Source organism: Microcaecilia unicolor, chromosome 11 (genome assembly GCF_901765095.1).
Source record: "Microcaecilia unicolor chromosome 11, aMicUni1.1, whole genome shotgun sequence".
Lineage (NCBI taxonomy): Eukaryota > Metazoa > Chordata > Amphibia > Gymnophiona > Siphonopidae > Microcaecilia > Microcaecilia unicolor.
The window spans coordinates 5,654,881-5,671,231 of NC_044041.1; the positions used below are offsets into that span (position 1 = coordinate 5,654,881).

General features: G+C 43.7%; 1 protein-coding gene across 1 annotated transcript in view; it reads left to right on the forward strand.

Moving 5' to 3' along the window:
• Positions 1-16,351, forward strand: part of LOC115480048 (kinase suppressor of Ras 2-like) — a 577,290-nt gene that overhangs the window by 344,673 nt on the left and 216,266 nt on the right. Inside the window, exons 10-12 of the mRNA XM_030218456.1 lie at positions 1,891-2,059; positions 11,753-11,794; positions 12,739-12,805. Coding sequence (XP_030074316.1) covers positions 1,891-2,059; positions 11,753-11,794; positions 12,739-12,805 — 278 coding nt within the window. The remainder of the gene's footprint in view (positions 1-1,890; positions 2,060-11,752; positions 11,795-12,738; positions 12,806-16,351) is intronic.

The window sequence follows — 16,351 nt, forward strand, 5'->3', positions numbered from 1 at the left end:
CTTACTCCCGTGGCGAGAAGTAGAATTTTGAAGTGCTGAGAACTTTGATTTTGTCTTCTAAAGTGGATTGGAGCACCTGTGTTAGACTGACCTATCCCATTGGGGGGGGGGGGGGGGGGGCAGAGGGAAAGCTTGGGGATTGGTAATATTGGTCTAAAACTTCAAAGTCTGTTCTGTTTGGACTCTATGTTAAATGATTGCTGGGTTTGTTCTCTTTCTTTATCAGTGCATTGTTTAGAAGACATTCAATAAAAATGATTCAAACATAGAATAATATATGTGCATAACATGGGAAACAGGCTGCTATTGATCTGGCATAACTGTTCATTCCTAAATTTAGTTGCGCCAGTGCCAACTTATGCTAGTATAGAACTGGTGTTCAGTGCTCAGCATCAGCACACTTATCTTGAGGAGCCCAGTTATAGACTTGCCCTTTCGATAGGAAATGTGCCCTATTTACAATAATGTGGTTTGTCTTAAGTAGCATGTGGTAAATCACACGTTAGAAAAGCTACACCATGGATGGGCCCAGGTCAGTTTAGGCCCATCCACTTTGGGCTCAAGCCCACCCAGCAGCTGCACACCCTTGCTGTAACTGGTGGGGATCCCCAAGCCCTGCCAGCTGAAAATGGCTTCAAGGTAACTGGTAGACAGGAGGTCCCCTTCAAAGCTTCAGTCAGGGAGGAGGGGGGGTTTGAGAGTATGTATGTATGGAAAAGGTGCCAGTACTCAGTACCCCCAACTACCCCCTCAAAAAAAGCCCTGCTGAGGAGTGTCTGAGGCAGGCCAGGTGTAATAGAAGTGGTATGTGGGTGGGTATCAGGGGGAGGAGCTTGTTGGGTTGGGGGTATATGTGGGGTATGTAGAGTCTATATGGTAGAGTAAGAGTGTGTGAGTGAGATTCTGAGGTGGGGGAGTGGGGGCTTTTGTATGTTAGGCACATTGAGGTGTGACACATGGGGGTGTCAGTTGTAGGTGTGGCCATCAGGTTGAGTGGTGTTTGAAGTGTGATGTATATGGATGTGTGTCACGGCTCAGCTGCACAGCGAGGGTATGAGTAGGCAAGAGTCTAATCTAGAAAGTTCATCCAGGGCAACAGTGCAGAGGTGGATGTCTGTCTGAGGTGGGTGTCAGGGGTACAGTGTAAGGATCAGAGCAGACTTCTAACCTCCCCCCTTCTCGCTTGACCCTCCAAAAGAAGATTTGTTTTTCAGGGACTCTGGTAAAAATCTCAATAGTGCTCTATGTAAGATAGGCCTGTAGGTATTGCTATGAGAAGTGGAATATGAAATGTAATAAATTGGTTATTTCTGCCTGAGTAACAGACATCTTAAATGACTTTGTTTGTGGGTTTCAGTGAAAGCATGCGTTTTCATGTAGGAGTTGTACCACTGGGTTCCACAGAACAGCCCTTAACTCTTGTGTGGAGGAGTAGCCTAATGGTTAGTGCAGTGGCCTGAGAGCCAGGGGAACTGGATTTGATTCCCACTGTTGCAAAAACCACAGAAAAACAGTATATCAAGTCTCATTTCCTGTTCCCTATTTGAGATTCTACACGGAATGTTGCTAGTGGAGGAGCAGCCTAGTGGTTAGTGCAGCGGACTTTGATCCTGGGGAATTGGGTTCAATTCCCACTGCAGTTTCTTGTGACTCTGGGTAAGTCACTTAACCCTCCATTGCCCCAGGTACAAATAAGTACCTGTATATACTAAATAAACCGCTTTGAATGTAGTTGCAAGAACCCGCCAAAAGGCAGTATATCAATTTCCATTGGTCTTACCCAGTATGTCTACACTTATGGAATTTGCCGAATGCCATTCAGGTATGTTACTGTATATGCTCCCTGCTCTTACTGATCTCTATCTCCATCTCACATTCTTCACTCTGCAGGATCATATTCCAGTGCCCTACCAGCCAGATTCCAGCAGCAACCCGTCATCAACAACCTCCTCTACGCCATCCTCACCAGCACCTCCTCTGCCACCCAGCGCCACCCCACCCTCTCCACTGCACCCTTCTCCACAGTGCATGCGGCAGCAGAAGCAATTCAGCACATCAGGTAAACAACACAGCCAGAATGGATTGTGCTTATTCTTTATTTAATAGCCTACCACAATGTAATCCATCCAAAACCTAAACAGTTTGACAGGGTAGGTAACCCCCTTTTTAAAGGAGGCACCTTGGTTGCCATATAAGTGCTGAATGAGATATAAACTTTTCATTATAGCCCATTAGGTTTTTTATTCACGACAACCTCAGTATTTGGCTAATTTACTTATTCCTTATTACCCATCACAATCATTGAGGTCAGAATCAGAATTGTTTAGTTATTCCATCCCTTTCAAGAGCGAGATTAAATTGTATTCATGACTCTGCATTTTTTTTTACCTCATCCCTTTTCTGTGGAATTTTGTTCCAGCTCATCTTTGTCTAGAGGGAAATTTACAGAAGTTTAAAAAGGATTTGAAGACTTATTTTTTTTCGATGGCCTTTTCATTTTTCTAGTGTTGGTAAACTACACTTCCGGGAGAACAACCCGTGCACTCCTTAGTTATTTTATACCCATTGGCAATTTGTATGTTTTTATCGTCCTGTGTGTTTTAGATTATTTCTATGTGTTTTAGTTTTAACTATTTTCTGGACCTTATTGTAAACCATTTCACTTGGCTTGTTCAGAGAGACAATATAAATAAATAAAATGCGTTTTACGTACATTCAGAACAAGGACCCAGATTTCTTGTGATTTGGAAGATGCAGAATTAGCACTGATTTGGCTGTTAGCTGCTGAAGCTCTTATTTTTAATACTGCTGATTATAAAAGAACAATTGCTTGACTTAATAATTGAAACAAAGCCAGAGAAGAGCAACAAATGATATAAAAGGGATGGAATGCTTCCATTATGATGAAATGCTGCTGAATTTAGGGTTTTAAGTTGGAACGGGATATGTTAGAAATTTATAAAATCATGAATGGTGCAGAATGGTTAAATAGGGAACAGTTTAATTTTTTAGATAGCACTAAAATGAGAAGATTGTCTACGAAACTTACAACCATAGATTGAATACATAGAAAGTAGGTGTTTTTCATGCAGCACATAATTAAGGTGTGGAATCTGCATGCTAATAAGTGCACATCTCTATTGACTACTATGTGCATATTTTTACCATGTGGAGGGTAATTGTATATTGGGATGTAAGGGAGAAATCCAAAGAGTAACATAGTAGATGACGGCAGAAAAAGACCTGCACGGTCCATCCAGTCTGCCCAACAAGATAAACTCATATGTGTATACCTTACCTTGATTTGTACCTGCCTTTTTCAGGGCACAGACCGTATAAGTCTGCCCAGCAGTATTTCCCGCCTCCCAAGCACCAGTCCCGCCTCCCATCTCCGGCTCTGGCAGACCGTATAAGTCTGCCCTCCACTATCCTCGCCTCCCAACTACCAACCTCTCTTCCCCCACCTGCTCCGCCACCCAATTTTGGCTAAGCTTCTGAGGATCCATTCCTACTGCACAGGATTCCTTTATGTACATCCCACGCATGTTTGAATTCCGTTACCGTTTTCATCTCCACCACCTCCCGCGGGAGGGCATTCCAAGCATCCAACACCCTCTCCGTGAAAAAATACTTCCTGACATCTTTTTTGAGTCTGCCCCCCTTCAATCTCATTTCATGTCCTCTCGTTCTACCGCCTTCCCATCTCCGGAATAGATTTTTTTGCTGATTAATACCTTTCAAGTATTTGAACGTCTGTATCATATCACCCCTGTTCCTCCTTTCCTCCAGGGTATACATGTTCAGGTCAGCAAGTCTATGCTCATACGTCTTGGAACGTAAATCCCATACCATTCTCGTAGCTTTTCTTTGCACCGCTTCCATTTTTTAACATCCTTTGCGAGGTACGGCCTCCAAAACTGAACACAATACTCAAGGTGGGGCCTCACCAATGACTTGTACAGGGGCATCAACACTTCCTTTCTTCTGCTGATCACACCTCTCTCTATACAGCCTAGCAACCTTCTCGCTACGGCCACCGCCTTGTCACACTGTTTCGTCACCTTCAGATCCTCGGATGCTATCACCCCAAGATCCCTCTCCCCCTCAGTACCTATCAGACTCTCCCCGCCTAACACATAAGGCTCTCGTGGGTTTCTACTCCCTAAATGCATCACTTTGCATTTCTTGGCATTGAATTTTAATTAATTACAAAAAATCAGGAAGATCAAATCCAACCAACCAAGTTAAACCTTAAACTCACTATAGTAAACTTGGGTTCAGAATAATTTATCTTTATATATATATATATATATATATATATATATGTATGCACTTTAAAACAATTTAAAACACTTTAGCATTTTTTTAAAGTGCATACATATATATATATATAAAAAGATAAATTATTCTGAACCCAAGTTTACTATAGTGAATTGAATTTTAATTGCCAAACCTTAGATCATTCTTCTAGCTTCCTCAGATCCCTTTTCATGCTTTCCACTCCCTCCCGGGTGTCCACTCTGTTGCAAATCTTAGTATCATCCGCAAATAGGCAAACTTTACCTTCTAAACCTTCGGCAATGTCATTCACAAATATATTGAACAGAATCGGCCCCAGCACCGATCCCTGAGGCACTCCACTACTTACCTTTCCCTCCTCCGAGCGAACTCCATTTACCACCACCCTCTGTCGTCTGTCCGTCAACCAGTTCCTAATCCAGTTCACCACTTCGGGACCTATCTTCAGCCCATCTAGTTTATTTAAGAGCCTCCTGTGGGGAACCGTGTCAAAAGCTTTGCTAAAATCTAAGTAGATTACGTCTATAGCACGTCGATGATTCAATTCTCCAGTTACCCAATCAAAGAATTCAATGAGATTCGTTTGGCACGATTTCCCTCTGGTAAAACCATGTTGTCTCGGATCTTGCAACTTATTGGCTTCTAGGAAATTCACTATCCTTTCCTTCAGCATGGCTTCCATTACTTTTCCAATAACCGAAGTGAGGCTTACCGGCCTGTAGTTTCCAGCTTCTTCCCTATCACCACTTTTGTGAAGAGGGACCACCTCCGCCGTTCTCCAGTCCCTCGGAACCTCTCCCGTCTCCAAGGATTTATTAAACAAATCATTAAGAGGACCCGCCAGAACCTCTCTGAGCTCCCTCAATATTCTGGGGTGGATCCCGTCCGGTCCCATGGCTTTGTCCACCTTTAGCTTTCCAAGTTGTTGATACACACTCTCTTCCATGAACGGTGCTATATCCATTCCATTCTCAGGTGTACTTTTGCCAGTCCCTCACGGTCCTTCTCCAGGATTTTCTTCAGTGAAAACCGAACAAAAGTATCTATTTAGCAAATTGGCTTTTTATTCATCATTATCTACATAGCGGTTCGCTGTATCTTTTAGTCTCACAATTCCCTTTTTAGTCCTTCTTCTTTCACTAATATATCTGAAGAAATTTTTGTCGCCCCTCCTTACATTTCTAGCCATTTGTTCTTCCGCTTGCGCCTTCGCCAGACGTACCTCTCTCTTGGCTTTTTTCAGTTTTATCCGGTATTCCTCCCCGTGTTCCTCTTCTTGAGATTTTCTATATTTCTGGAACGCTAACTCTTTAGCCTTTATTTTCTCAGCCACTTGCTTGGAGAACCATATCGGTTTCCTTTTTCTCTTGCTTTTATTTACTCTCCTTACATAAAGGTCTGTGGCCCTATTTATTACTTCTTTCAGCCTGGACCACTGCCCTTCCACTTCATGTACGTCCTCCCAGCCCATCATCTCCTTCCTCAGGTATTCTCCCATTTTACTAAAGTCAGCACGCTTGAAATCCAGGACTGAGTTTAGAGTGGCTGCCCTCCACTTCAGCCGTTATATCAAACCAAACCGTTTGATGGTCACTGCTTCCCAGGTGTGCACCCACTCGGACATTTGACACACTATCCCCATTTGTGAGCACCAGATCCAGCATCGCTCCCTCCCTCGTGGGTTTTGTCACCATCTGTTTGAGCAGAGCACTTTGGAAAGCATCCACGATCTCTCTACTTCTTTCCGATTTGGCAGATGGAACCTTCCAATCTACATCCGGCAGATTGAAATCTCCCATCAACAGAACCTCTTTTTTCTTTCCTAATTTTTGAATATCTGCGATCAGATCTTTATCTAGTTCCTCTAATTGTGTCGGGGGTCTGTAGACAACACCCACTTGGACCGAGGTTCTATCCTCTCTTTTTAAGGTGATCCATATCGCTTATAAGTCCCAAAGTGTCAGCTAACTACTGTTGTTCTCAAGGCAATTCTCTAGATGGGGACCAGAATTGGTACAGTCTAATCAAAGAATTTTCAATTGATTTAACTTTCAAAATTGCCCTAGAATATAAAACTTTCCTTCTTGTGACATAAATCTAAATATTCCCAATATTTATAATAGCAGTTTCAGCAATGTAAAATGCAACTTCAGAGCCTCAATTGAGTGCTATGCAGTTTAAAATAGCCTCTCCTCTCTATCAAAGCTTGGCAGGAAAAGAAAGAAAGAAAGAAAGAAAAGGTTACACAGGGCAAATTAATTAATTAAGCAATAAGCATTAAATTAAAGAGAATATCAGGTATCTCACCTATAGCCAGAAAGTTGAGAAGTTTGGAATTTAAAGGTCAGAATTTACTTTACTGTGCAAGAGTTAGGTTCAGGGGTCCAGTACCTGGAAATTTACAAACACAAAGAGGTGGCTATTTTAAGCCTATTTTATAAAGTCAATATAGGCGCCTGCGTGCTTTTCTAAAATAGGCTCCTAGGACCAACACATGTAGAGTGTAATTGTATGCATGTGCTCTATGCTTGTATTTGCATAATATATTGGGAAAGGGGATGGGACTTGATATACTGCCTTTCTGTGGTTACAATCAAGGCGGTTTATGTATTATATTACAGGTACTTATTTTTTTCTCTGAGGACAAGCAGGCTGTCGTATTCTCACAGCTGGGTGACGTCATCTGACGGATCCTGTTGCGGGCTCTGACTAGCGAGATCAAGAACTTTCTAGCAGCATCCCACCGCGCATGTGTTGGTGCCTTCCTGCCTGACACAAGTGCAGGTCCCTCAGTCTTCGTTTTTCTTCTCCGTGTCTTCATGTTCTCCACGAGTGCAATTTTAGTTTTTTATCTTGTGCCTTCCCATGCGGGTTTTCAAGTCCTCTTGGATATTTGTTCTATTTATTTTACCCTTTCTTTAGTTTCCATTTTAATTTCTTTTAGTTTTTCATTCTGAAAGTTTCCTTTAATTTTCACATATTGCTAGGCCCTTTAGGCTGGAGTCCCAACTTTGATTTGAACACTGCCCCTTTTTCTGGTTCAAAAGTGGTTTCAAGATGTGTGCCCAATGTAATCGGGTGATTTCCATGATGGCCCTGCACAACAGGTGCATCGGGTGCCTTGGACCGGACCATGAGTCTTGCTCTTGTTCTCTCTGTTTTTCAAATGCAGCTGAGGTCACAGAGAGTGCAGCAGGTTCAACAGAAGAAGCTTTTTGGCTCCTTGAAGGCCAATACATCGACACCGGAAGCATCGACCTTGATGGCTGCCAAGACTTCAGCATCCACTGGGAGTGCCCGGCATCAATGAGGTCTCCACCTTTCTCGACGTTGGGCGCTGAGTGTAGGCCCCGGGACCGGTCAGCATTAGACCCGACCAAGGGCATATATGGGTTTGACATCATCCTCATTGGCACCAAAGGACCACGATACTGTGCATTGGGGGAAGCCCAAGAAGCATAAACATTGCTCCTCAATGCAGTGGAGCACCGGGACTTCATCATCACAGTTACCCGAGAAGCAACAGCACCGGAAGGAGCGCTCCCCTTCATTGGAAGAGGTGCAAGTGTGCTAGTCTCCTAGCAGCCAGGTCCCCACTACCGGTTCGACACTTAACACCTTCTCAGGCTGTCTCTCTTCTGGTTCCCTTGCCTTTGCCAATGCCATCCTTCGTTGAGCGGTTCCTAGCCATGCTCAGGGAAGAGCTAGCACAGATGCTACAGTTGAAATCCACTCAGGCACTGAGGGCACTTGCACCAACTGTGGATCAAACCCAGGTTCTTCCTAAGGCCTCTTTCCATGCCGGTGCAGACTGAGCAGGGTTTTGCAACCACACAAGTGGTCTCTCAAAATGGGCTTAGCCTGCAAGATCCTCTGAGAATGGGGCACTCCCTGAGTGGATCTTTTTCCCACTCATCTCAACAACAAGGTCCCCCAGTTTTGCTCCAGGCTCAGATCACATGGCAGACTATCATCAGATGCCTTTCTCTTACATTGTGTGTGTGTGTGTGTAGGGGGGGGGGGGGTCTTCTGTATGCGTATCCTCCAATACTTCCCATAGAAAAGACTTTACTGAAACTCAAGCAAGACCAGGGAACTGTGATTTTTTTTAATGTAAATCTTTTTATTGAAGAATGACACACAGACAATACAGCAAGCCATATCTACATGTATATCCCCCGTCCCATCCCATTACTCCTTCCCTATCCCTGATTCTGTGTCCGCAGAGGGATCTACAGCCTGAAGGCCCAAATGAGCCTGAAACATTTTCCACATGGCACAGTATAATCCCAATCTTTCCCCTTTTGCCTTCGAATGGTGTAAGAGGTCCCAAGATGCCATGTGAGACATACTAGTTTTCCACTCAGCTAACGACGGAAGGTCCCACCCCAGCCAATGCTGCATATGATCTTACGTACGAATACTAATGCCAGCAGCACAAAGCACCTCTGATGGTCCAGAAAACCCGGTACAATTAAGGCAGATTCCGAGCCCAGCAGAAGCACTCCATACATTCACTCACAATTGCCCCCCAAGACTTCCTCAAGGGTGGAAACAACTCCAGTCCAAAAAGGTTTAAGTGAGGGGCATTCTAAAAAATGATGCACAGTAGTGCTGCTTCCCACTCCACACTTGTCACAAGTGTCTGAATCCCCCAGGCCCATAGCCTTTCCTTTGTGTTTAGAAATATACACACCGTGTAAAATTTGAATTGGATCTCATGCAGACCCGCATTTGGGGTCATCTGAAATGTCAACTCAAAGCATGAAGACAGCTCTCTCAGAGATTCATCCCCTAAACAGGTACTCCACCTAGCAGCCAGTCGGGCAAAGTAAGGGAAAGACTGTTGTGTTTTGCCCAACCTATACCACATAGACAGTTTATTATAGGATGCCGGCGTTTGTTTGAAAATGGCATCAAGCTGAGTGAAAGTGGGATAGCCTTGATCCCTACTCTGCAAGGAACCAATATAACGATGGATCTGGAGATATGAGAAAAAGTACATAGAAAGGAGCTGCCACTGTACCTGAGAATTTGAAATGAGGGAAATTCCTTTCCTTCAATTTCCACAATCTGTCCCACATATCGGCATCCCCTCTGACGCCAGGTCTCCAGGACAGGTGGACCCCTACCTGCAGAGAAATTGCGATTCTCCACCAATTCCATGAAGGGGGATACCCCTACAACCCCTCCCACTTATGACCTCCACCATTCCCAAGCCAGGTTCATTGGCTGCAACAGGGGTGATAAGCACACCCCTGTGCCTCCCAACTGAATTGCGTTGAATATCGTAAAAGATAAGGTCTAGATAGACCAAATATATGTGGGAGCATAGCACAAACCCCCATATGTAATTCATGCAGCCACCTAAGCAGGGAGGCCACATTGTATAAAACAAATCAGGTAGATTTTCTCCTCCTGCTTCTCATTTAAATGGAGGAGGTTTGCTGTCTGGTGTGAGGGCAAGGCCTTAGATCCCCTCATTTGTCCTACACAAGAACTGCTTGAATACCTCCTGCATCTCTATGAGTCTGGTTTGAAACTAACTCTGTAAGGGTTCATCTCAATGCAATTCATGCTTATCACCATATGGGAGGTAGGCCCACATCTGTACAGCCTCTAGTTGTTCGTTTCATTCAAGGTTTGTTATTGACAAAACCGTCTATCAAACCTCCAACTGTGTCATGAGATCTCAACGTTGTCCTCAGTCAGTTCTATGGAAGCTCCTTTTGACCTGTTTGATTCCTGTCATTTGAAAATATTTGACCTGGATAGTTGTGCTTCTGGTGGCGGTTGCTTCAGCTTGCCGGGTCAGTGAGCTTCAGGCACTAGTAGCTGACCCACCTTACACTAAGTTTCAGTGCAATAAAGTAGTTCTCTGTGCACATCTTAAGTTTCTTTCTAAGGTAGTGTCAGAGTTCCATCTTAATCAGTCACTCTTTCTACCAACATTTTTCCCAAAGCCATATGCCCATCCTGGCAAAAGTGTACTGCATACCTCAGACTGCAAGTGAGCTTTAGTCTCTAGAGGGACATGTCAAAGGCACATAATGTCAGAGCCATGGCTATGTTGGTAGCTCACTTGAGGTCAGTCTCCGTAGAGGAGAGTTGCAAAGCTGCAACATGGTCATCTGTCTACACATTTATATCTTATTACTGCCTTCAACATGATACTCAATGAGACAGCTTGTTTGGGCAAGCAGTCCTGCAGAATTTGTTTGGTATCTAGAACCGAATTCCACCGCTCTAGGCCCAGATTTCTTCTGTTCCAAGCTGCACCTTCACAACTAGAAAACAAATAGTTTCAGGTTGATTGAATAACAGGCCTTGATGTTTTGAGTCCTTGTCCTAGCACTGTTGTTTTTGGTGACCCTGGTAGCTAGAGATTCCCAGCTGTGAGAATACGAAAGCCCGTTTGTCCTCAGAGGAGGCAGTTACTCACCTGTATCAGGTGTTCTCTGAGGACAGCAGGCCAAGTATTCTCACATAACCTCCCACCTCCCCTTGGAGTTGAATTCTTTAGCTTTTTACAATGACTGAGGGATCTGCACTTGTGCTAGAAAATTCTTGATCTTGCTAGTCAGGCATCCTTTGGATGATGTCACCCAGCTGTGAAAATACTTCACCTACTGTCCTCAGAGAACACTTGCTGGAAGTAACCTGCTCCGGGGCAGAGGGAGCATGAAAACGAAGAGCCGACAGGCGCGCGGCACCCCCCCAGCGGCGTGCACCCGGGGCGGACCGCCCCCCCCCCCGTGGTACGCCACTGCTAGATGGACTATTGATCTTACCCAGTATGGCTGTCCTTATGTTCTTATGATGCCCTGGGTGTGCCTACACATGGTAGAACTGTAAGTGTGCAGTGTCTTATTTTTACATGTAGACATGCGAATCACCATAGGGCGGAGTAATTATATAAATGGTTTTTTCCTTATGTAAAACCATCTTTACATGTAGGAAAAACCTTTATAAAATTACCTCCTACATGTGCATGCTAGTGTTCATGCATATCTCTCCATGAAACATCCCCTGCAATGTCCGTTTTCTATGTGGCTAAAAGCAGGGGCAATAGGTTTAGGTAACTGAAATCCACTTCTGTCTATTCAACCAACCTTCCTGCATAGTTTGTTACGTTGAGGTGGCAATTCTCTAAATTGGAACCAAGATGTAGGTGTCCCATTGCCATGTGCTTAGCACCAAAATTACATTAGGTGTGCTTAAAGTTAGTTGTAATTCTTGATTCCTAACTGTGTAACTCACAGTAGTGATGGGCCCAGGACCTGCAACCTATAGGGGTAGAGAGTATACTCATGTGCATTACGGATTCTATAGGGAAGCATATCTTGTACATGGTTAAATCCTTCTTGAAGGTTTTGCTCAGACTGTACTGTCTGTTCTATTCCTCCAGGGTCCAACAGCATCATTCACCCTTGTGCCTCTTCTCTGTTACAAGCTTCCCATTACTACAAATACAAGCAGCAGTTCATTTTTCCAGGTAGGTCAGAATCTGTTATTGGGCCCCTCTTCCTTTGAAGTGAAAGAAAAAACTGCTGTTAGACTGTCCTAGTCCTAGATACCCCTTTTTTTTAGGGGGGGTGCCTTTCATCATGTGGCTTTTTCTTGTCATTTGTCACTCTCAGGAACCAGCCCTTTGATAAATATTTGACTAGAGTGACATGAATAAAGTCCTTACAAGTTTTTGCTTAATTTGTTTCAAGAAGATGAAGTGGCTTCTTCTGGAGCTTTTTTAACATGTTGTCCCTGAGAGGTGCTTCTTGATGTTCTATGTTAGTTATTAAAAAGTTCAAAAATGACTTGTTCCTCTCTGTGTGTCTCAGTCTCACTTTCTTGATTTCACCCTCACTCTCTTTTCCATGCACACACTTGTCTTTCTCCTTCACTCATTCCCACTTTCTTTTGTACATACTTCTCTCTCACACACACTTGATTAGACATTTCCACACTATTCCCTTGACAATTTTCTTTTCCACTTTCACATTGTTGTGTCTTTTGCTTTTCTTTCTATCATCTGTGCACTTGCTTCTCTGTCTCATCTGGAGAGTGGGACCTGTTTGATCTCAGAGGTTCAGGTATATCTTTGTCTTTGGGTAATTCTCATGACGGAGAAATAAAGTGTGTGACACGTTCAGAACTTTTTCTCCTCTTTTTCTTCTCTTTCTAATTCTTTCCTGTTCAGATTCAGGTCAAGAATATTGGCAGGACAAATTGTACATTGTTTCCAAATTAATATATGATGGGGACAATTTTGAAAAGGATTCTCCATGAAAAAGAAGATATTTATCATTGGAGAAGGCTCCTTTAAAAACTACCACAACTCTACATAGGGTTGTCTCTGTTCATGTGTGTCTAGGGAGAGGGATTCAGGAAGTGCATAATTTCTCTGTTCTGTTAATTGATTATAAAACATTTTCTTTTCAGACGTTGTGCCTGAGACACCAAATCGAGCACCCCAAGTTATCCTTCATCCAGTGAACTCCAACCCGATGTAAGTGAAGTGCGTCTCTTATAAGCTGCAGGAACGTCATGGGGGCAATTCTGTGACTTGGCACCACACTGGGGCGAATAACTCTAGTTCTATAAGGGCCCCTTAGGTGTGCTTAAGCCGTTACAGAATACTAGTGCAAAGCAGTGTTTCCTCTAAGGAGTGGCCTGGTGTGTGCAAATTTTTTTTTTTCATGTGAGCAACAAGTTTTAAAAACCAACAATTTTTGAATGCCAGTATTAGCAAACCATTTCTGTATATAGCACAAAAAACATTTTTGAGAGCAACCATGTAAAATCCGTGAGCGACACTCCTAAAATGTATGAGCAATTGCTCATGCACTCTTTTTAGAGGGAACATTGGTGCAAAGCTGCATTGGCATGCCTAAGGGGTTACAGAATACTAAAGCAGCATTCCTTATTCTCTGCTCCAGACCAATCCTAATGAGTGGGTTATAAGTACTCCTACCAGCAGAGACAGACTAAGAACTACTGACCTTACATTAGGAGCTGTGCAACTCTCACTTACTCAGTATCTCTCAGAGGTAGGTGGTCTGTGCAGCACTTCTTGCTTGTGCCTTTCTGGGTGCGCCTGCTTGGTCACATTTTAGGGACTTTGATTGTTGTTAGGCCTTGGTGAGAGTAGGAACAGTTTGGGCATGGTTCTTTGACAGCATTGGAAAAAAATTTAAAAAATTAATAAAAGAAGAAGCTCCAAGCCTGAAGTAATGGAGCAGTCTGGGACTTGGATCCCTGCACCCTGGGGGTGCACACTCTGGTCTCCGGGTTCCTCTTCCCCCTCGCCTCCTGTTGTGAATGCAGTGCCTGGGCCTACTCCCCCACGTAGCCTGGGAGGTGTTCCTTTAGGCTGGCATTGAGAAAATGGAGTACAGTGTAAAAAAATAAAAGAACCCAAGAAAGCTTCAAAAAAGGGGCAGGCAGAGCGGAGGCCCGATACACTAACCGCTGTTACCACATCCTCCGGAAAAAGATTCCAGAGCTTAACTATTTGTTGAGTGAAAAAATATTTCCTCCTATTTGTTTTAAAAGTATTTCCATGTAGCTTTCTTGAGTGTCCCCTAGTTTTTGTACTTTTGGAATGAGTAAAAAATTGATTTACTTCTACTCGTTCTACACCACTCAGGATTTTGTAGACCTCAATCAAATCTCCCCACATCCATCTCTTTTCCAAGCTGAAGAGCTCTAACCTCTTTAGCCTTTCCTCATATGAGAGGAGTGTGGTAGCCGTGTTAGTCCACTCTTAAGGTTATCAATACAAATCAAACAAAATAAAACATGGAAAAGAAAATAAGATGATACCTTTTTTATTGGACATAACTTAATACATTTCTTGATTAGCTTTCGAAGGTTGCCCTTCTTCGTCAGATCGGAAATAAGCAAATGTACTAGCTGACAGTGTATATAAGTGAAAACATTCAAGCATTACTATGACAGTCTGACAGGGTGGGAGGATGGGGGTGGGTAGGAGGTATGCATGGGGACATCAAAGCATATCATTGATATTCTAACAGGATGGGTGTGGATAGGTGAGGGGTGGGGTGATCAACAGAGACATACAGCTTTATGGTTTATAATGGGCTAGGAACCCCAGATCCTTGTTAAGTCCTTTCTGTTGGGTGTTAAAATATTCAATCATTCTGACTTCAAAGGTCTTACGTTCTTGTATGGTTTTAAAGTTACCTTTCAGGATTCTCACTGTGAAGTCACTGGTAGAGTGTCCTGGTCCTGTAAAATGTTGACCAACAGGTGTGGGAACCCTACTGGCACCAGCATTGTTCATGTGATGTCTATGTAAATTGAATCTTGTCTTAAGCATCTGGCCTGTTTCTCCAATATAGCATCCTTCGTTACATTTTTTACACTGAAATTCAGTTTTATTTTGTTTGATTTCTATTGATAACCTCATATGAGAGGAGTTCCATCCCCTTTATCATTCTGGTCGCTCTTCTTTGAACCTTTTCTAATTCCGCTATATCTTTTTTGAGATATGGCGACCAGAACTGAACGCAATACTCAAGGTGTGGACACACCATGGAGCGATACAAAGGCATTATAGTATTTTTGGTCTTATTCACCATCCCTTTCCTAATAATTCCTAGCATCCTGTTTGCTTTTGTGGCTGCTGCTGCCCACTGAGCAGAAGATTTCAACATATTATCTACAACAACACCTAGATCTTTTCTGACTCCCAAGGTGGACCCTAGCATCAGGTGACTATGATTCAGATTATTCTTTCCAAAGTGCATTACCTTGAATTTGTCCACATTAAATTTCTTCTGCCATTTGGACGCCCAGTCTTCGAGTTTCCTGAGGTATTCCTGCAATATTTCACAGTCCGCACGTGTTTTAACAACCTTGAATAGTTTTGTATCATCTGCAAATTTAATCACCTCACTCTTCTTTGCGATTTCCATATCACTTATAAATACGTTAAGTAGCACCAGTCCCAGTACAGATCCCTGCAGCACTCCACTATTCACCCTCCTCCATTGAGAGAAATGACCATTTAACCCTACCTTTTGTTTTTTTCTCCAATAAGCAATTCCTAATCCACACCAGTGTCACGATTGTGACTATATTCCATGCCGGACTTGCTTTGGGGTTCCTCTAGCCAAGCCAAACCTGCTTGAAAATCCTGAACCCTGGGTGAAAATCCTGAATACCATTCCAGTCAAGCCAAATGCATTCCTGGATCCTGTTCTTGCCAAGCCGTGCTCTGCTGTTTCTGCAATCAAGCCTCACCCTTATTTGTGACCTCAGCTGGGATTGCCTTTATCAAGCACCTGGGAACTCTCTGGTTTGCCTTTGCAACAGGAGTCGTCTGATGAGCTTCTCGTCGGTGAGTGTTGTTGCAGTGCTACCTTGTTATTTCTTATCCTACCTTTGACCCTGCCTGTTTGCTGGAGTATTCTATTGTTTTGCTGCCTGCCTTTGACCCTGCCTGCTTGCTGGAGTATTCTACTGTTTTGCTGCCTGCCCCTGACGCCGCTTGTTTCCTGGGCTATTTGACTGTTTGCTGGCCTCCTGCTGGACCCTGCAGTTCTGGTTTTCCCTTCGGTCCTGTAAGCCCCGCCGGCTGCCCGCACCTAGGGGCTTAACCCCTAGGGAACGGCAGTCAAGTGTAGGTGAAGTCTGTTCCAGTCCTGAGTTCCAATCCGAGTGTGTTTAGTCCAGTGTGTTCCTGCCCTGCCTATTCCAGCCAGCTTTGCCTCGGCTGCAGCTCCAGTCCGGCGGTTCCAGTCCTGTTTCTACCAGTCCGTCTGAGTTCTGCCTTGTCTCTTGTTTGGGTGGTTCTCCTGCCGCTGCCGCTCCTTGGCAGTGGCCCAAGGGCTCACGAGTCTGGATTTTCCACGAGAGTCTGACAACCAGAACCTTGCCTCCTATTCCATGACTCTTTAATTTTCTCAGGAGTCTCTCATGAGGAACTTTACCAAAAGCTTTCTAGAAATCTAGATATACTCACCTTTATCCACATGTTTATTCACGCCTTCAAAGAATTAAAGCAAATTGGTGAGGCAAAACTTCACTC